Source organism: Trypanosoma brucei, chromosome 4, assembly GCF_000002445.2.
Source record: "Trypanosoma brucei brucei TREU927 chromosome 4, complete sequence".
NCBI classification, from domain to species: domain Eukaryota; phylum Euglenozoa; class Kinetoplastea; order Trypanosomatida; family Trypanosomatidae; genus Trypanosoma; species Trypanosoma brucei.
Window position 1 is genome coordinate 1,119,608 of NC_007277.1, and position 19,943 is coordinate 1,139,550.

The window sequence follows — 19,943 nt, forward strand, 5'->3', positions numbered from 1 at the left end:
AAAAAGAAGAAGAAAACGAACAAACAAAAGAGGAACGGAAGAAGCACCAGTGAGTAACATCAACAAAAGATCAAACAAACAAGAAGAAGAAGAAGAAAAAAAAAGATGCTCTGCATACTTATTTTTGCGTTTATTCTCCTCTTCCGCCTTGAATATGTGTGAGATTGGTTTCAGAACACCAATAACAATTTTTTCTTTTTTTGTTTTTGAAAAAAAGAAGGAAATTTAAAAGTAGAGAGAGAGAGAGAGTTATAAAAAGCTACCGAAACAGGAAAGAAGATAAGTCAAAATAAAAGAGGAATGCATGACGGGTCTCTCGGACTGCTGCTCCATTCAAGTATCTGAAACAAAACAGAACAAAACAAAGAACCACGTAAACAGGGGTGAGAGCAAAAAAGAAAAAAGAAAAAAAGAAAAAGTGATTTTTTTTTAAAAAATTTCAGGAGTCGTCACATTGTGCATGATAGATATCTTTACTTACTTACTTAAATATCATAAATCAAATAGAAACGAAGCTCATCCGTGAAGTGAAACAAATGTATGTGAGTGAACCATAATACAAATACAAGGGAGAAAGAAAGGGGTTTGGGAAAAATACTTGAACAGAAGGAAACCGTAAAGATAAAAAGAAAAAGAAAGAAAAAGAAAAAAAAAGAAAGAAAAATGAAACACCAACAATGAAGATAACACCACACTTTGAAACCCCAACTTCACCCCACCAAATAAAATAAAATAAAATGAACTACAGGAGGAGAGAGAGAGAGGTGGTGGTGGTGGTGGTGGGAGGAACGACAAAAAGAAAAAAAGAAAAAAAAAGGATCAACGAAACATCATGAACATTAACGTTAATGATAATGACGGCGTGTGTGTGCGTGTGTGTATGGGGAAACGAAACCGGCCTGCTCGGTGCAAAACAAACAACGAGAAGAGAAAAAAGAAAGAAAGAAAAAAAAAAAGGAGCACCAGGAGATGATTGAGCAACTGGGTCCCGATGCAGCTTTCACTCTGTGAGATATTTTTTGTGTGTATCCGCATTTTTTATTTTTCAAGGAGCAACAATAACACTAGTAGTAATAATATCGTTATTATTATTACAGGGAAAAGTGACAAAAAAACATGGGAAGGAACACACAAAACAAAAAAAAAAAGGAAAAGAAAAAGAAAAAGAAAAACGAAACAACACCGAAAATTTGCGGATCAGAGTGTCGTGCTTAAAAAAAAAAAACTTCGTTCAACAGCACTGAAGGCGACGAAGGACCATCCAAATTGTATGAACAAGTGCAAATGAATATATAAATAAATGTGGATGAATGGATAAATGAATGAAGGGACATGCAGGTATTTTTGGACATGAATATGCACTTCGGCTTCCATTCCATTCTTTTTTTTTTCCATCTTCCTCCTCTCTCTCTCTTTTTCGTACTAAGGTCCCATAAACACCAACAGCGGTAAAAGTAGAAAAACAAAAGGTGACTGACTCGCCGAAAAATGTAAAGAAGGTCTAACTTTCATATGTACTCAAGGGTATCATTAAAAAATTTACCCCCTCCTTTGGTCCTCTTCCTCTTTCTTTCTAACAGTTCCACTAGCTCTTCCTTTTTTTTCTTTTTGAAACACACATACACGCATATATATATATATATATATATTCATTTATATATTCCATTAGGGACTACTCCCTTCCTCTTCCTCCTCCTTCCCACACACTCCACATATGTGAATCACAGTAACATCCGGTTTCATGCATCCACCACCGTGTTGGAGCATGTGATATGAGAAATGATGATAATGCCGATGTACCATCAATCAAGGAAGACTTTTTTTTTTTGTTGCAGACAGGATGCGTATGTGTGTATTTGTGTCTGGGGAATGTTGAATTCCCTCCTTCGCTCATTTGTATGCAACCAAATAATAACTCCCTTTTTGTGCTGTTGTTGTATGACGTTTTACTTGCACCCGTCGTTTTGCCGCGCCTGCCCCAACTTTCTGTCGTCCACACCTCAGTATACATACATACATACATACACACACACACATATATATATATATATATATATATATAAATATTTGTAACGGGTGACACAAATGTGAAATTATTTTTATTGCCGATCTACACCACTAAAATATTCTTTTCTTCCACTTCTACTCAGATTGTACTAATAATATTGACTAGTACCTAGTACTCTACTGGCGCATCATTAGCGATCCACGCCAAACGTGCGCACCATATGCTCGGGAGGCAAATAAAACCACATCCCTTCACCAGCGGCTCCGGCTGAGTTTACATCAAAGTTGGTGAAAAAGGTTTCCACAAATGTGTCATGCCTCAACTCCGGAAGGAACACGGGCCGCAAGTGATGTATGCCACCTTCCTGCAATGCTCGCTCCAGCTCCGGTGGTGCCTCACCAAACAGCTCCTTTGCACGCCTATGCACCAAGACGTAGACACAACGTGCCACAACCGGTTGTGTATCTTCCATAGCAAAACCAATCGTCAGGAAAACATTCAGCACATACGAATGGAAACGCATGCAGCGGTGGTAGGCGGTTTCAACACCCGTCGCGGAACCAATGGCGGAGGCGGGTGGACGCCCTTCGGCACCAGCTTCAGGACCAATGCTAACATCTCCAAAGAGATCCAACACATGCGCCAATGGGTTAAAGACGGGAACAGTATCCTCTTTTGGTGCCTGCCCGAAGCCAACGACTGACTTGGTTTCTTCTTCGTCATTTTCATTTTCGTTGCCGTTATCGCTATTACTGGGACCACCCTCACGGCTGCCGACGACGTTAAACCAATCCCCTGGGGCGGCGGGTGTCTCTACCCTCTTAGCGTCTACAGACGCCCCTTTTCTGCAGAGGGGGACCGTTGGGATGACATTGCAACACGCCACTGCGTTACGTACGGCCTGAAGCATCTCCTCACAATCCCCTTTGATGCTGTAAAGTAGTGAAAGCAATAAACACGCCAAAAGACGGAGCTGCAACAGACGCTGCTGGAGCATTTCCATCCCTTCGTCAGAGGCGGTGGAGCTTGCCTTGCGAAAGTCATTTAATGCTTGAGGTGTAACACAAGGTGCAGTGAGTTCATAGAGTCGCCGTAGTGCACCGACCGCATCGTGGGACCTTTCCCTTGTGACTACAAACACTTGCGCGTAACCCATAGCTGTGAGGACCAGCGTGCGCGCACGGTCCACCAGTTGCTGTAAGTTTGCATACTGCGGCAGCTGCGGTGTGGGTCCAAACTCATTGTGTTTTGGTGCAAAACCTAACAATGACGAAAACTTCCCCTTGCAACCGGCGAATTCCACGTCGTACGCGCCATGACCGAAGTTGCTAACAGGTGAAGGGCAAGGAAGAAAATACACGGGGCTATCGAATAAATAACTCCCCGAGGAGGGCCACTTTGCATCATTTACGGGAGGAACGTCCACACAGCCAGGCGATGGCTGCTGCTGCGATGCAATAGGCGGAGACTCCGCCCCGAGAACAGAGTTGCATGGCGAGCCCTGATCTATTAATGAGGACGTTGGGGCAGTATACTCTACCCAGTTGTGTGTCTCAGTAATAATAGGAGGCAAAGACGCCCGCTGGTCTTTGCCATCGCCACCGTTGTTGTTGTTGTGATGATTCTTATGATGATGGTCATGATTGTGGTTATGGTGATTATCATTGTTGTTATGCTTGCTAGACCATCCGCTGCTGCCGTTGCCGTTGTTACTGTGTGAAGAATTGTTCATACGGGCTTGCGCGGCACCCATATTCCCTTCCTTACGTTTGAGGTTGTAATAACTGTCAACCGCCTCCTTAAGGGTGCGGTTTGCAAAGTTTCCTGATCCAAATATGCAAGTTACATTTCCCTCAGGGCTGGCATCATGAAAAACGCGATCCACTATGGGCTGCTTTGCTGCATTGCACTTCAGTCTCAGTGGAGGTTTTCCTGGCCCATTGGGTAGCTCCAACCCGCTTTGGCGCATCATCGCCGCGGCACCGCTGCGGTCGGCGAACTCAACGAAACCGTATATCCAATTTTGGGTATTGGTGGAGTTTCCACAGATGCGCACTCTCAGATATTCTCCGCACTGTGCGCACAATGCGGCCAGTTCGCTCTGAAGCATGCCCGTGGGAAGAAAGCGGAGATGTACAGTGCGGGCAATGGCATCTGTTTCTTCAGCAGACTGGGCCGCAATCCGTTGTCGTTCCTCCTTCGGGAGTGCTTTGAACTGCTGATGTAAACGCTTCTGAGGGTCAGACCCAGCGTCAGGCCCGCAGTATGTGAAGCAGTTGCGCGTCACATCTGCCGGTGGAGGAGCAGAATCCACACGGAACGATCGACCCGGTGGGCTGGTTATGTGATCAGCGAATACGTGTCCATTTCTCCCACCTGTTGATGCAGTGTCCACTACGGCGTGAGCGTTAGCGCCTTTCTCCAACGCCGTTGCGGCATGCCGCATCCGCCTTCCCATCTTTTGTCTTATTGGACGGAAACCTATGTCGTTGTTACTGTTTTTTTCTTTTACCCTTGCCTGCCCACACTAGAACTTCTAATACTACCGGTATTTTCCCTTTCCTTTTGTTTCCTTTCTCGCTTGCAGTACTCCCCTTTGTCTGAAGAGCCCTCTTCTGTTGTTCAATGTAAGAATATCTAAAACAGAAAACCTCTAACAACAAAGTACGAAGGAATCCTTCCCTCTTTCTGTGTTTTCCGTCCTCTTTCCCCTTCTTTCGCTCGCTTACTACCCTACACTCTGCGTCCTCTACCTCTCTTCTACTTTACAATATATCAACCGGCTACCTACCAATCCTAATATGCCACTTCCCCTGCTACCCTAGTACCTACTCAGTGTTGCTAATAATGAAGTAACTAATAATAATATGTAAATATCCCCCTAACAACTACAACCCTCTAACAAACCAACACAACCGTCAGGCAGTTCCTTGACACCGTTAGCTCTAGGTACACACTCTACTTTCCACTGACAAAGAGTGAGAAACTAGTGCCAACGCTAAAAGAGATGAAAAAGAAACTGCCTTGACTGTGCGTCTCCGCTGCGTACAGCTACACACAAATGTAATCAACCAAAAGAAAAAAATGCGCTTCTCTACCTGCTAGTAAACAAGGTCCTAACAACCTACGCCGCCCACTATCACCTTAACTCACCCTAACCCTACCCGGCAATGCCCCTACAAAAAAAAAGTTCCCCTGATAGTTTCCGTTTCTCGAGAACAATATGACGTAAGAATGAACAAACAAACCTTAATTCACAACCCTTAATGCCTATTGTTTTTGCACCACCAAGAAATGGGGGACATAAGTAGGGTAAAAAAGACAAAGACATCAAAAGTTAAGAAAAAACAACAACAACAACAGAATGGAAAATCAGAAGGTAAAGCAAAACAAACAACGGCCCTAAAAGTTGCATGACCACAAACGAACAAAAAGAAAAGACACAATTAAAACCTGCACGTATTCCTTCTGGAGCTCAATGGCACATGTAATCACCCCGGCAAGCAACAAACCGCGCAGAGGATTTGGCACGATACCAAGAAATGGTACAGGTACAATAAAATTAGATTTAGGGCTCACACACTTTAGTAAGCACAAACAAGCACCACGTCTTGACTACAGTTCGCGAACAATTTCGTCAAGTACGTACAAACCAACAATCACCATAGTTCTATCTTCCTCCCGCATATTTACATTTGATGAATTTTTCTACGAAGTTTCGCCACCGTAATATGCAGAACGCCTAACTCATTCACACATATTGGAGACGTACATAATCAATGGTCTTTCTGTGCGCACATATGCGTTGAGGTTATGCTCTACACAACAAGGGTTGGCACAAAGGTCTCCCTATGTGGATAAAATCATTGTCCTGCAGCGGCAGACTTCGATCTCACACAAACACGCTGGGGAGGAATGGAGGGGCCAGTTTCTGTTAATGTGTCATCTTTCTGCTGTCGACTATGCCGAGTCTCAGTTCGAGATGCCACCCCAACATTACCTTTCGCTACCTTCGAGAAACCCGTAAATGCACCGAAGGCTGATGAGCCCCGCAACCTTGGATATGGCATTCCACTTAGCCGACGCGAGGCACCCCACAAAGATGTGGTAGTGTTACATTTCGTGGAGTGAGTAGCATGTGACCGGCAGTTTTTGATATCTTTTAACACCTCATGGGATGCCTTTACGAAGCCACTGAAGGACGGCTTTTGCCGCACAACCTCACCATCCATCTTACTGCGCTCACTCGGGTTCTCTGTGAGTGCACCAACAGCTGTACGTTCCTCCAATTGTACTGTATTGGGAAGTGGCGGAGGCTCAACGGGGTACACATGTGTTGCCGTCTGCTGCACATCGTCACCTTTGATCTTACATTCAGGAGACACACCCTTCAGGTTGGTTTCCACAGCTTGTTTTCCATTGCTTACAGCCGGTTTCACTTTTCGGTCAGTGTGTTTCCTGCATACTTGTGCTGTGCGTTCCGTGGCAGACGGAAGTACATCCTCACACACATGACCTTTGCTACAGCTCACATCACTCTTTTGTTCGCACGGAGGTGTAGGTGGTTCACTGCAAAGGACTCGCGTCTGACTTCTTTCCCGCCCTTTACAGTAGTATTCCTCATGGGCCGCTAACCTTGCCATCTCTACTTCCATACCACAGCACGAGCATTCTACCAATTGTTGCCCACAGCGGCTGATGTGTTCACTACAGCCAAAACGCCTACAATAGGGGCACTTGCGAAGATTTTTGGGCAGTAAATCAGAACTTTTCCGCTTCGTAGGGTCACGCACAAGAGCACCATTGTACTTCCAGGGTGCACCACTCGTTACAGTTGTCTTGCTCTCCGTTTCCATGACCTACACCTAAAACAAGACAGCATAAATAATTACAGTATTTGGGAAAGGAAGGAGAGCCATGTGTGAACCAGTCGGAAAATGTATCAACGGCAACATGACCTGCACAGAGTTACTGAAGCCACGGTGTGAGCAACAGCTAGCATTTAAGGAGGGGGAAATATAACACCTATGGGAATAAGTAACGCTTACACAATGTGAAAGGAGGGTTGCAGGAGACTACAGCCAGTGCAAATGGACACAAGAGTCCTTGCTGCCGCTTTTCATAACACAATCCAACACACAATGCAATGACTCGAGAAACCCCAACACTTCACCAGCACCTGCGGAAGCTACGGGCGTGTGTGCATGTGTGTGCACAATTTGGGGAACTCGGGCCTGACACAGACAGGATGGCAGGTAATGATAGAGTGGGAGGATTACCGCATTCCAGCAACTCTACAATGGAATAAACTTGATTCGATACCTTGCATCAACAACTCAAACTCTCTAAATTTTTGTGAGACGCAGATGGGAAGTGAAGGAACGTGTATTCGGTGATGATGTTAAAACTAGATAAGATTTTGTGATGCACATGTAGTTATGTTAAAAAAGAAAAAAAATATCGAGGGCTTCCTGGTGGCAAAAGTTTACCAACCCCCCATCCCCCTAAAAAAAAAAGATTTCACCGTGCAACAGATGTGAAACTGCAGTAAATATTGAGAACTTCCCGTCATTCACACTGCGCACTATGACACCGGTTAGCTTATCTTGCTATCAGGGTCTGAAACTTTATGTGGGAGGTGGCTAACATTTAGAGCTTTCTTCACGATATTCAGAAATGACACTGACAGAAAGCTGGTGATTACGAAAGGAGCAACGTATATTACTAGCGGTGTTCTTCAGGGGAATGTATGATCCGTGAGTATACGCCCCTGCATGTGTAAATGGATTGATTCATTTTGCGTGCTAACTCTTTTCTACTTTTCCAGAAAGTGACTTAGGTTGTGGCACCACAAAGCCGTTCCGGCGTATTAAAATTATGATGGAAAAGAAAGGAGAGGGAAATAGCCTGACTAACATTTGGGGCACCTTATCCATGGAAGGGATCCAAACGTTGTAAAAAAACAAGTCACTGCCACTGACTCACATTGGTATTTGCCGGATAACCTCACCGTGCTCCACGGCTGTACGTACGGTAACAAGACAAAGATTAGCACATGAAAACAAAGAAAAATTTAAGTTCTTTTAAAAAATACCCATGTTAGGAATATAACACTCTCACGACAAGAAAAAAGAAAATCTGCGGTACCTTGCATCAACAACTCAAAATCAATTTAAAAAAATATATGTGTTCACGTTCGAATTCGTGTTCGCCCTACAAACAACTCATTTCCCGGAGAGGTCCCTGGCTGCCCGTTAGCGAGCGGTGCGAGATGTTCTTCTCATTGTTGAACCGCCGCCTCAACTCGTTGTAGTCACTCTCATTTACATGGTGTACCATAATGGAGCTTTTTGTCACGGCTCCCAACGTTGTACCGGCGTGCACATCGTGAAACGAGCACTTAGGCTCGTGAACGTAGGTTATATTCGTATGATACATGGCCCTCCGCAATGTAATCCCTACCATTGCGTCTTCAACCATGACACAGAGAGACTGGAACTCTTCGTCACGTATTGCTGTGTAGGGGACGTGGATTATTGTTCGAAGGGGCTTATACGAGACAAAACGTTCCGCGACGTCACGTCCTAGAGTATAGCACGCGCCATAAGCATAATTAAATCGGAAACCTTGCACGGTGTGCACGTCTATCGTACCCCAGTATAGCCCACGGCGAGGTAGGTTGCGTAAGTCTGCTAGATACTGAGGAACGCGTAGGAACATATCGTCATCTGCCTTCGCAATATACGGGGCATACGGAAATAAGCACACTGACATGTCAAACCACAAGAATGTCTTGCGGCTCATGCCAATCTCCGCATCAATGCCCCACTTCCCACCTTGACCCACACGCTTCCTACCTGACGGCCGGCCCTCGTTCATTGGCAACGTTAAGATGTCACTCCATTGAGTAGCTTCCTCCACCAGTGCCTTGGTATAAGTGTAGCCATTTTCGGGATGTCGCGCAAGGATGTACAGCGGCAGCATTTCACCAGAGAAACCGTTCGCACGTACTGCAACGCCGGCGTATGTCCAGCATGCTGCCCGTTGCAGGTCGCGGCGGCGCCGTCTCACGTCCAGGTCTATGGAGGGGATGCCGATTACCACCAAGTACCGTCGCTCCTCCCATGCGCTAACGACGGGAGCTGGGACGTAAGTTAGCGACTGTTTCACCCACAGAGGGCGTTTCCAGTAGGTGCAGCGTTCGGTGATTTTTTTTCTTTCCCGGCGTCTAACTCGTTCCACATCCTCTAGGAGCGTCCTGAAAGTAACAATCGCCGCGGACACTGCCAAGAGAATAATGATAAGCCAATACCTCCGCTTGTGTGCTGTACATCTTCTAATCCGATTTCCCCGAAGCGCGGGGGCCATAACTACACATCAAAGGCGTTCATATTTGAGAATCCAGTGGAGTTGAGGGGGCGTAGAGACCCTACTGTCGGTGATAAGTTGACGTAAAAAGTACAGCCGCTGTGGAAGCAAACATCGTTACCCAACGAACGTACACAAAAACGGAAACGAAACGACCAAAACTGCTGGACCAACGTGTCAGAAAACAATAATCATGACATGAAAGTAAGCCCAACTCACGGCCATGCAAGTATTCACACATACGAAAACAACAAAAATAACGTCGCCTGAAAAAAAAAACAAAACCAAACAATAGTAAGAAGTTACTTCAAGATATCAACCTGAATCCGCTGCGCATGTAAGCGCTGCTAGAGAGCAAAACGTAATAAAGAAAAAAAAAACGTGCCACAAAATAGCAAAAGGTGAATTTATTACTCGCTAGATATGGGGGGAAAAAGCGAGCGACTGTCGTAGCCATTCTTTTAATTCAGCCCTGGTACACGTCCATTTACTTAACAGGGGAGAGGCATCGCCTCATCGTCGAAAATACCCACAAAACGGAGGTTTAAGAACTCTAGATGGATAAAAGCTCGATCCACAGTGGCTGTGTGGTAAGTGGCATGGCACGCTATTCAACCCAATAATAAGGTAAAAATTAACAAACAAAAGGTTCTGAGCAAAGCATACACTGCATACAACCACCCCGGCAAGCAACAAACCGCGCAGAGGATTTGGCACGATACCAAGAAATGGTACAGGTACAATAAAATTAGATTTAGGGCTCACACACTTTAGTAAGCACAAACAAGCACCACGTCTTGACTACAGTTCGCGAACAATTTCGTCAAGTACGTACAAACCAACAATCACCATAGTTCTATCTTCCTCCCGCATATTTACATTTGATGAATTTTTCTACGAAGTTTCGCCACCGTAATATGCAGAACGCCTAACTCATTCACACATATTGGAGACGTACATAATTAATGGTCCTTCTGTGCGCACATATGCGTTGAGGTTATGCTCTACACAACAAGGGTTGGCACAAAGGTCTCCCCACGTGGATAAAATCATTGTCCTGCAGCGGCAGACTTCGATCTCACACAAACACGCTGGGGAGGAATGGAGGGGCCAGTTTCTGTTAATGTGTCATCTTTCTGCTGTCGACTATGCCGAGTCTCAGTTCGAGATGCCACCCCAACATTACCTTTCGCTACCTTCGAGAAACCCGTAAATGCACCGAAGGCTGATGAGCCCCGCAACCTTGGATATGGCATTCCACTTAGCCGACGCGAGGCACCCCACAAAGATGTGGTAGTGTTACATTTCGTGGAGTGAGTAGCATGTGACCGGCAGTTTTTGATATCTTTTAACACCTCATGGGATGCCTTTACGAAGCCACTGAAGGACGGCTTTTGCCGCACAACCTCACCATCCATCTTACTGCGCTCACTCGGGTTCTCTGTGAGTGCACCAACAGCTGTACGTTCCTCCAATTGTACTGTATTGGGAAGTGGCGGAGGCTCAACGGGGTACACATGTGTTGCCGTCTGCTGCACATCGTCACCTTTGATCTTACATTCAGGAGACACACCCTTCAGGTTGGTTTCCACAGCTTGTTTTCCATTGCTTACAGCCGGTTTCACTTTTCGGTCAGTGTGTTTCCTGCATACTTGTGCTGTGCGTTCCGTGGCAGACGGAAGTACATCCTCACACACATGACCTTTGCTACAGCTCACATCACTCTTTTGTTCGCACGGAGGTGTAGGTGGTTCACTGCAAAGGACTCGCGTCTGACTTCTTTCCCGCCCTTTACAGTAGTATTCCTCATGGGCCGCTAACCTTGCCATCTCTACTTCCATACCACAGCACGAGCATTCTACCAATTGTTGCCCACAGCGGCTGATGTGTTCACTACAGCCAAAACGCCTACAATAGGGGCACTTGCGAAGATTTTTGGGCAGTAAATCAGAACTTTTCCGCTTCGTAGGGTCACGCACAAGAGCACCATTGTACTTCCAGGGTGCACCACTCGTTACAGTTGTCTTGCTCTCCGTTTCCATGACCTACACCTAAAACAAGACAGCATAAATAATTACAGTATTTGGGAAAGGAAGGAGAGCCATGTGTGAACCAGTCGGAAAATGTATCAACGGCAACATGACCTGCACAGAGTTACTGAAGCCACGGTGTGAGCAACAGCTAGCATTTAAGGAGGGGGAAATATAACACCTATGGGAATAAGTAACGCTTACACAATGTGAAAGGAGGGTTGCAGGAGACTACAGCCAGTGCAAATGGACACAAGAGTCCTTGCTGCCGCTTTTCATAACACAATCCAACACACAATGCAATGACTCGAGAAACCCCAACACTTCACCAGCACCTGCGGAAGCTACGGGCGTGTGTGCATGTGTGTGCACAATTTGGGGAACTCGGGCCTGACACAGACAGGATGGCAGGTAATGATAGAGTGGGAGGATTACCGCATTCCAGCAACTCTACAATGGAATAAACTTGATTCGATACCTTGCATCAACAACTCAAACTCTCTAAATTTTTGTGAGACGCAGATGGGAAGTGAAGGAACGTGTATTCGGTGATGATGTTAAAACTAGATAAGATTTTGTGATGCACATGTAGTTATGTTAAAAAAGAAAAAAAATATCGAGGGCTTCCTGGTGGCAAAAGTTTACCAACCCCCCATCCCCCTAAAAAAAAAAGATTTCACCGTGCAACAGATGTGAAACTGCAGTAAATATTGAGAACTTCCCGTCATTCACACTGCGCACTATGACACCGGTTAGCTTATCTTGCTATCAGGGTCTGAAACTTTATGTGGGAGGTGGCTAACATTTAGAGCTTTCTTCACGATATTCAGAAATGACACTGACAGAAAGCTGGTGATTACGAAAGGAGCAACGTATATTACTAGCGGTGTTCTTCAGGGGAATGTATGATCCGTGAGTATACGCCCCTGCATGTGTAAATGGATTGATTCATTTTGCGTGCTAACTCTTTTCTACTTTTCCAGAAAGTGACTTAGGTTGTGGCACCACAAAGCCGTTCCGGCGTATTAAAATTATGATGGAAAAGAAAGGAGAGGGAAATAGCCTGACTAACATTTGGGGCACCTTATCCATGGAAGGGATCCAAACGTTGTAAAAAAACAAGTCACTGCCACTGACTCACATTGGTATTTGCCGGATAACCTCACCGTGCTCCACGGCTGTACGTACGGTAACAAGACAAAGATTAGCACATGAAAACAAAGAAAAATTTAAGTTCTTTTAAAAAATACCCATGTTAGGAATATAACACTCTCACGACAAGAAAAAAGAAAATCTGCGGTACCTTGCATCAACAACTCAAAATCAATTTAAAAAAATATATGTGTTCACGTTCGAATTCGTGTTCGCCCTACAAACAACTCATTTCCCGGAGAGGTCCCTGGCTGCCCGTTAGCGAGCGGTGCGAGATGTTCTTCTCATTGTTGAACCGCCGCCTCAACTCGTTGTAGTCACTCTCATTTACATGGTGTACCATAATGGAGCTTTTTGTCACGGCTCCCAACGTTGTACCGGCGTGCACATCGTGAAACGAGCACTTAGGCTCGTGAACGTAGGTTATATTCGTATGATACATGGCCCTCCGCAATGTAATCCCTACCATTGCGTCTTCAACCATGACACAGAGAGACTGGAACTCTTCGTCACGTATTGCTGTGTAGGGGACGTGGATTATTGTTCGAAGGGGCTTATACGAGACAAAACGTTCCGCGACGTCACGTCCTAGAGTATAGCACGCGCCATAAGCATAATTAAATCGGAAACCTTGCACGGTGTGCACGTCTATCGTACCCCAGTATAGCCCACGGCGAGGTAGGTTGCGTAAGTCTGCTAGATACTGAGGAACGCGTAGGAACATATCGTCATCTGCCTTCGCAATATACGGGGCATACGGAAATAAGCACACTGACATGTCAAACCACAAGAATGTCTTGCGGCTCATGCCAATCTCCGCATCAATGCCCCACTTCCCACCTTGACCCACACGCTTCCTACCTGACGGCCGGCCCTCGTTCATTGGCAACGTTAAGATGTCACTCCATTGAGTAGCTTCCTCCACCAGTGCCTTGGTATAAGTGTAGCCATTTTCGGGATGTCGCGCAAGGATGTACAGCGGCAGCATTTCACCAGAGAAACCGTTCGCACGTACTGCAACGCCGGCGTATGTCCAGCATGCTGCCCGTTGCAGGTCGCGGCGGCGCCGTCTCACGTCCAGGTCTATGGAGGGGATGCCGATTACCACCAAGTACCGTCGCTCCTCCCATGCGCTAACGACGGGAGCTGGGACGTAAGTTAGCGACTGTTTCACCCACAGAGGGCGTTTCCAGTAGGTGCAGCGTTCGGTGATTTTTTTTCTTTCCCGGCGTCTAACTCGTTCCACATCCTCTAGGAGCGTCCTGAAAGTAACAATCGCCGCGGACACTGCCAAGAGAATAATGATAAGCCAATACCTCCGCTTGTGTGCTGTACATCTTCCAATCCGATTTCCCCGAAGCGCGGGGGCCATAACTACACATCAAAGGCGTTCATATTTGAGAATCCAGTGGAGTTGAGGGGGCGTAGAGACCCTACTGTCGGTGATAAGTTGACGTAAAAAGTACAGCCGCTGTGGAAGCAAACATCGTTACCCAACGAACGTACACAAAAACGGAAACGAAACGACCAAAACTGCTGGACCAACGTGTCAGAAAACAATAATCATGACATGAAAGTAAGCCCAACTCACGGCCATGCAAGTATTCACACATACGAAAACAACAAAAATAACGTCGCCTGAAAAAAAAAAAAACCAAACAATAGTAAGAAGTTACTTCAAGATATCAACCTGAATCCGCTGCGCATGTAAGCGCTGCTAGAGAGCAAAACGTAATAAAGAAAAAAAAACGTGCCACAAAATAGCAAAAGGTGAATTTATTACTCGCTAGATATGGGGGGAAAAAGCGAGCGACTGTCGTAGCCATTCTTTTAATTCAGCCCTGGTACACGTCCATTTACTTAACAGGGGAGAGGCATCGCCTCATCGTCGAAAATACCCACAAAACGGAGGTTTAAGAACTCTAGATGGATAAAAGCTCGATCCACAGTGGCTGTGTGGTAAGTGGCATGACACGCTATTCAACCCAATAATAAGGTAAAAATTAACAAACAAAAGGTTCTGAGCAAAGCATACACTGCATACAACCACCCCGGCAAGCAACAAACCGCGCAGAGGATTTGGCACGATACCAAGAAATGGTACAGGTACAATAAAATTAGATTTAGGGCTCACACACTTTAGTAAGCACAAACAAGCACCACGTCTTGACTACAGTTCGCGAACAATTTCGTCAAGTACGTACAAACCAACAATCACCATAGTTCTATCTTCCTCCCGCATATTTACATTTGATGAATTTTTCTACGAAGTTTCGCCACCGTAATATGCAGAACGCCTAACTCATTCACACATATTGGAGACGTACATAATCAATGGTCTTTCTGTGCGCACATATGCGTTGAGGTTATGCTCTACACAACAAGGGTTGGCACAAAGGTCTCCCCATGTGGATAAAATCATTGTCCTGCAGCGGCAGACTTCGATCTCACACAAACACGCTGGGGAGGAATGGAGGGGCCAGTTTCTGTTAATGTGTCATCTTTCTGCTGTCGACTATGCCGAGTCTCAGTTCGAGATGCCACCCCAACATTACCTTTCGCTACCTTCGAGAAACCCGTAAATGCACCGAAGGCTGATGAGCCCCGCAACCTTGGATATGGCATTCCACTTAGCCGACGCGAGGCACCCCACAAAGATGTGGTAGTGTTACATTTCGTGGAGTGAGTAGCATGTGACCGGCAGTTTTTGATATCTCTTAACACCTCATGGGATGCCTTTACGAAGCCACTGAAGGACGGCTTTTGCCGCACAACCTCACCATCCATCTTACTGCGCTCACTCGGGTTCTCTGTGAGTGCACCAACAGCTGTACGTTCCTCCAATTGTACTGTATTGGGAAGTGGCGGAGGCTCAACGGGGTACACATGTGTTGCCGTCTGCTGCACATCGTCACCTTTGATCTTACATTCAGGAGACACACCCTTCAGGTTGGTTTCCACAGCTTGTTTTCCATTGCTTACAGCCGGTTTCACTTTTCGGTCAGTGTGTTTCCTGCATACTTGTGCTGTGCGTTCCGTGGCAGACGGAAGTACATCCTCACACACATGACCTTTGCTACAGCTCACATCACTCTTTTGTTCGCACGGAGGTGTAGGTGGTTCACTGCAAAGGACTCGCGTCTGACTTCTTTCCCGCCCTTTACAGTAGTATTCCTCATGGGCCGCTAACCTTGCCATCTCTACTTCCATACCACAGCACGAGCATTCTACCAATTGTTGCCCACAGCGGCTGATGTGTTCACTACAGCCAAAACGCCTACAATAGGGGCACTTGCGAAGATTTTTGGGCAGTAAATCAGAACTTTTCCGCTTCGTAGGGTCACGCACAAGAGCACCATTGTACTTCCAGGGTGCACCACTCGTTACAGTTGTCTTGCTCTCCGTTTCCATGACCTACACCTAAAACAAGACAGCATAAATAATTACAGTATTTGGGAAAGGAAGGAGAGCCATGTGTGAACCAGTCGGAAAATGTATCAACGGCAACATGACCTGCACAGAGTTACTGAAGCCACGGTGTGAGCAACAGCTAGCATTTAAGGAGGGGGAAATATAACACCTATGGGAATAAGTAACGCTTACACAATGTGAAAGGAGGGTTGCAGGAGACTACAGCCAGTGCAAATGGACACAAGAGTCCTTGCTGCCGCTTTTCATAACACAATCCAACACACAATGCAATGACTCGAGAAACCCCAACACTTCACCAGCACCTGCGGAAGCTACAGGCGTGTGTGCATGTGTGTGCACAATTTGGGGAACTCGGGCCTGACACAGACAGGATGGCAGGTAATGATAGAGTGGGAGGATTACCGCATTCCAGCAACTCTACAATGGAATAAACTTGATTCGATACCTTGCATCAACAACTCAAAATCAATTTAAAAAAATATATGTGTTCACGTTCGAATTCGTGTTCGCCCTACAAACAACTCATTTCCCGGAGAGGTCCCTGGCTGCCCGTTAGCGAGCGGTGCGAGGTGTTCTTCTCATTGTTGAACCGCCGCCTCAACTCGTTGTAGTCACTCTCATTTACATGGTGTACCATAATGGAGCTTTTTGTCACGGCTCCCAACGTTGTACCGGCGTGCACATCGTGAAACGAGCACTTAGGCTCGTGAACGTAGGTTATATTCGTATGATACATGGCCCTCCGCAATGTAATCCCTACCATTGCGTCTTCAACCATGACACAGAGAGACTGGAACTCTTCGTCACGTATTGCTGTGTAGGGGACGTGGATTATTGTTCGAAGGGGCTTATACGAGACAAAACGTTCCGCGACGTCACGTCCTAGAGTATAGCACGCGCCATAAGCATAATTAAATCGGAAACCTTGCACGCTGAGCACGTCTATCGTACCCCAGTATAGCCCACGGCGAGGTAGGTTGCGTAAGTCTGCTAGATACTGAGGAACGCGTAGGAACATATCGTCATCTGCCTTCGCAATATACGGGGCATACGGAAATAAGCACACTGACATGTCAAACCACAAGAATGTCTTGCGGCTCATGCCAATCTCCGCATCAATGCCCCACTTCCCACCTTGACCCACACGCTTCCTACCTGACGGCCGGCCCTCGTTCATTGGCAACGTTAAGATGTCACTCCATTGAGTAGCTTCCTCCACCAGTGCCTTGGTATAAGTGTAGCCATTTTCGGGATGTCGCGCAAGGATGTACAGCGGCAGCATTTCACCAGAGAAACCGTTCGCACGTACTGCAACGCCGGCGTATGTCCAGCATGCTGCCCGTTGCAGGTCGCGGCGGCGCCGTCTCACGTCCAGGTCTATGGAGGGGATGCCGATTACCACCAAGTACCGTCGCTCCTCCCATGCGCTAACGACGGGAGCTGGGACGTAAGTTAGCGACTGTTTCACCCACAGAGGGTGCTCTGAGAGATGTTGACCTTTATTGGCTATAGCTGTTTTCGGAACGTTGATTTCCCTTTTGCCGGCTCTCTCTGAGTTGTTGGAGAGCGTTGTCAAGAGAGATGTGACAACGCATATGGTAAAGAGCAATACCGTCAAAGAAATGCTGCTGCGCAGTATTCTTCCGCGACTGTTAAATTGCCTACACATTATATAGAGGTGACTGTCTTTTGAAAGTATAGTAGAATAGTGAGAGTGTTGGTGTAGTAAATAGCGGGTTCTAACGATCGTATGCGCGTTCTTGTTGATGTTTTTTTCTGTTAATTTGCCGATATAACAGTAAGGTGGAGGGGAATTGCCTCACTTTGATGATTTGCTTTTCCTCTGCATCACTGTGTGCATGTAACGTTACAGCAGGATACGCTGTTTGTGGTGGTTGTCCTCTTTTGAGCTATTCGCTCTTTTTTCCCTCAGCGAAATGTAGCACCTTGACCCTCCCATTTACAATTCTCTCTGATGTCGAGTTAAGTTGGATCGCTGTGATGGTAGTGCGGTCTTCTCTGTTTGTTCGGAGGTCATTGCAAAGAACTCCGGCTCTTTAACCAAGTCTCCTTTTTTCCCCCCTCTCATCAGCGTTGAGTTCTCAGAACTGCATCGGCAGCGTCACCTGCTCTACGACGTAGCGGAAGGAACCCAAAGCGATAAAGCGTGTACGATACAGAGTAGCAGCGTGGGTAGAGCTGTGTCAGTTCATCACCTTCTTCAATGCGACTATTTGCACGAACTACTGCACACACCGCCTCCTTGCACATTCCGGCAGTATTGGCGACCTTGTTACTATCATTTGAGAGTGAAATCTTCTCTATACTGCAGCTTGTATTTGACATACCTCCTGGTGGGTGCTGAAGCATATCTACTATGGGAACGATTGTCGCTATTGTATGGGGCTGAAAATCATTCACGCCGACACGGTTACGGTCGACAACCCTGAAAATGTTGTCCATGACGCCCATATGCATTTTTGTTATCAGACGTGTCCATAGATGTAGTTTCTGAAGCACTTTTTCTTCGCTGCAAATGTCCTCGAAATGCTCAGTATGTCGTCGGAGGGGAAGAAGTCGCTGACGTGATAAAACAACACGTAGCGCCCACGTCAGATCATCCATTGATGGTGGCGGGAGCCGACCAGGAGTGGTGCACTGCGTTTTCCCTTCTTCGATGGGAGATCTCGCATTCACCACATCGTTGCCATCATTCGGTGATACGGAGCCGTCGACAGAGGAGACCTCTCCCGCACCAGAGCAAACAGCACTCTCATACTCCTGTTGCCATCTGTTACGGATTTGACGAAGGTAATGAGAGAATCTGCCACAGTGGTCAGTGTATTCAAGATGTGTCGCTGGGTCAAGCACCCCAAGGTGCAACTCCCGTATGAAGTCGTCGTCGAACGGAGAGAGAAGCCGCAAGTAAGAAAACAGGGGACTTTTGGCTCCCTCCGCACGCTCGCAGGCCAGAAGCAGGGCGAAATGTACCTGGTCGACGAAAAGTGGATGTGGAAGTGGATCGAACGAAGACTTTCGTTGACCAACAATCGCTTCCACACTTTGATACGAAGGAACACCGCGGCGTTGCGCCGCCACCGAGTGCCGTTGGAGATTCTCTGAATTGATCGTCAAACTCCAGGGCGTAAGGTTACCCTCGGAGGCAACTGAGGGTGCCGGTGAAGATGGCACAAACTCATCCGCGCTATCTGCCCCCAAAGCACCATAGAGAGGCACTGCGAATATCATGTCACCTTTGTGGAACGGTTTGCGTGCGACTAAGCCACGAGAATACTGCGATCGCAGATGAAAGTCAACGTTGTCCGTGAGCATGTTCCACAGCACTGTTTGCGAGCTCTTTATCAGCTCCTCACGAAACCATGCAAGAAAGTCCTGCACATGGTCCTCGGGCACCGTTCCCATACTATCAGTTGATATCCAATTCTCCACCCGGATGCGTTGCCTCCCCAGCTGTGGGGAAGTGAGGCTTGAGGCCCACATGGGGAGAGGCGCCTTCGGCGAATTGTTGGGAACCTCGTACACAGACAATGCGTCCGGAGGATGTCGTTCACTTGGGTCACTAAGGAACGAGAATTTTGGTTTACGATACACTGCTGGCGGCAGCTCTTCCTCTGCCAACGGTGCTACCGCCGCTAGTGTTGCAATTCGCGGCGCGAACATTTCCTTCTTCCTTATAGTAGATTGTACCTCCTCCGCCTGAAGGGAGGAGCCTGCTTGAGGTTCCACGCTTTCCAACGCAACGCGCAGCTGTTCATTCATTTCAACTTGCTGCCGCGCAGCAATACCACAATTTGCGGGGTCACGTTCTTCATACGATACAAGCCTCTTTGAGGCATACCACACATCTCGTCTGAGTGGCACAAACGAAGAAGTTGCCACTCGTCTCCACATTGATAGAAGCGCATCCCTCTTCCTCATTCTGCCTTTGTCTC

At 46.7% G+C, this 19,943-nt stretch overlaps 8 protein-coding genes across 8 annotated transcripts, besides 9 other annotated features; all 8 read right to left on the reverse strand.

Annotated features, from left to right (window-relative positions):
* Positions 1-103: part of a sequence feature (GA-rich) that runs on past the window's edge.
* Positions 1-19,943: part of a sequence feature (sequence corresponds to BAC RPCI93-1D20) that runs on past both edges of the window.
* Positions 624-664: a microsatellite.
* Positions 764-783: a microsatellite.
* Positions 931-957: a microsatellite.
* Positions 1,133-1,172: a microsatellite.
* Positions 1,284-1,327: a microsatellite.
* Positions 1,628-1,661: a microsatellite.
* Positions 2,005-2,067: a microsatellite.
* On the reverse strand, positions 2,199-4,466 carry Tb927.4.4230 (RNA-binding protein, putative; the record flags this gene model as incomplete). The annotated part of the gene is made up of 1 exon (XM_839480.1): positions 2,199-4,466. The coding sequence occupies one exon, from the start codon at positions 4,464-4,466 to the stop codon at positions 2,199-2,201; it is 2,268 nt and encodes a 755-aa protein (XP_844573.1).
* Positions 5,872-6,864, reverse strand: Tb927.4.4240 (hypothetical protein, conserved; the record flags this gene model as incomplete). Its single annotated transcript, XM_839481.1, has 1 exon — positions 5,872-6,864. One exon carries the CDS (start codon positions 6,862-6,864, stop codon positions 5,872-5,874), a length of 993 nt encoding a protein of 330 aa, XP_844574.1.
* On the reverse strand, positions 8,222-9,376 carry Tb927.4.4250 (UDP-Gal or UDP-GlcNAc-dependent glycosyltransferase, putative; the record flags this gene model as incomplete). Its single annotated transcript, XM_839482.1, has 1 exon — positions 8,222-9,376. One exon carries the CDS (start codon positions 9,374-9,376, stop codon positions 8,222-8,224), a length of 1,155 nt encoding a protein of 384 aa, XP_844575.1.
* On the reverse strand, positions 10,426-11,418 carry Tb927.4.4260 (hypothetical protein, conserved; the record flags this gene model as incomplete). Its single annotated transcript, XM_839483.1, has 1 exon — positions 10,426-11,418. One exon carries the CDS (start codon positions 11,416-11,418, stop codon positions 10,426-10,428), a length of 993 nt encoding a protein of 330 aa, XP_844576.1.
* Positions 12,776-13,930, reverse strand: Tb927.4.4270 (UDP-Gal or UDP-GlcNAc-dependent glycosyltransferase, putative; the record flags this gene model as incomplete). The annotated part of the gene is made up of 1 exon (XM_839484.1): positions 12,776-13,930. The coding sequence occupies one exon, from the start codon at positions 13,928-13,930 to the stop codon at positions 12,776-12,778; it is 1,155 nt and encodes a 384-aa protein (XP_844577.1).
* Tb927.4.4280 (hypothetical protein, conserved) lies at positions 14,977-15,969 on the reverse strand (the record flags this gene model as incomplete). Its single annotated transcript, XM_839485.1, has 1 exon — positions 14,977-15,969. One exon carries the CDS (start codon positions 15,967-15,969, stop codon positions 14,977-14,979), a length of 993 nt encoding a protein of 330 aa, XP_844578.1.
* On the reverse strand, positions 16,502-17,659 carry Tb927.4.4290 (UDP-Gal or UDP-GlcNAc-dependent glycosyltransferase, putative; the record flags this gene model as incomplete). Its single annotated transcript, XM_839486.1, has 1 exon — positions 16,502-17,659. The coding sequence occupies one exon, from the start codon at positions 17,657-17,659 to the stop codon at positions 16,502-16,504; it is 1,158 nt and encodes a 385-aa protein (XP_844579.1).
* On the reverse strand, positions 18,079-19,770 carry Tb927.4.4300 (hypothetical protein, conserved; the record flags this gene model as incomplete). Its single annotated transcript, XM_839487.1, has 1 exon — positions 18,079-19,770. The coding sequence occupies one exon, from the start codon at positions 19,768-19,770 to the stop codon at positions 18,079-18,081; it is 1,692 nt and encodes a 563-aa protein (XP_844580.1).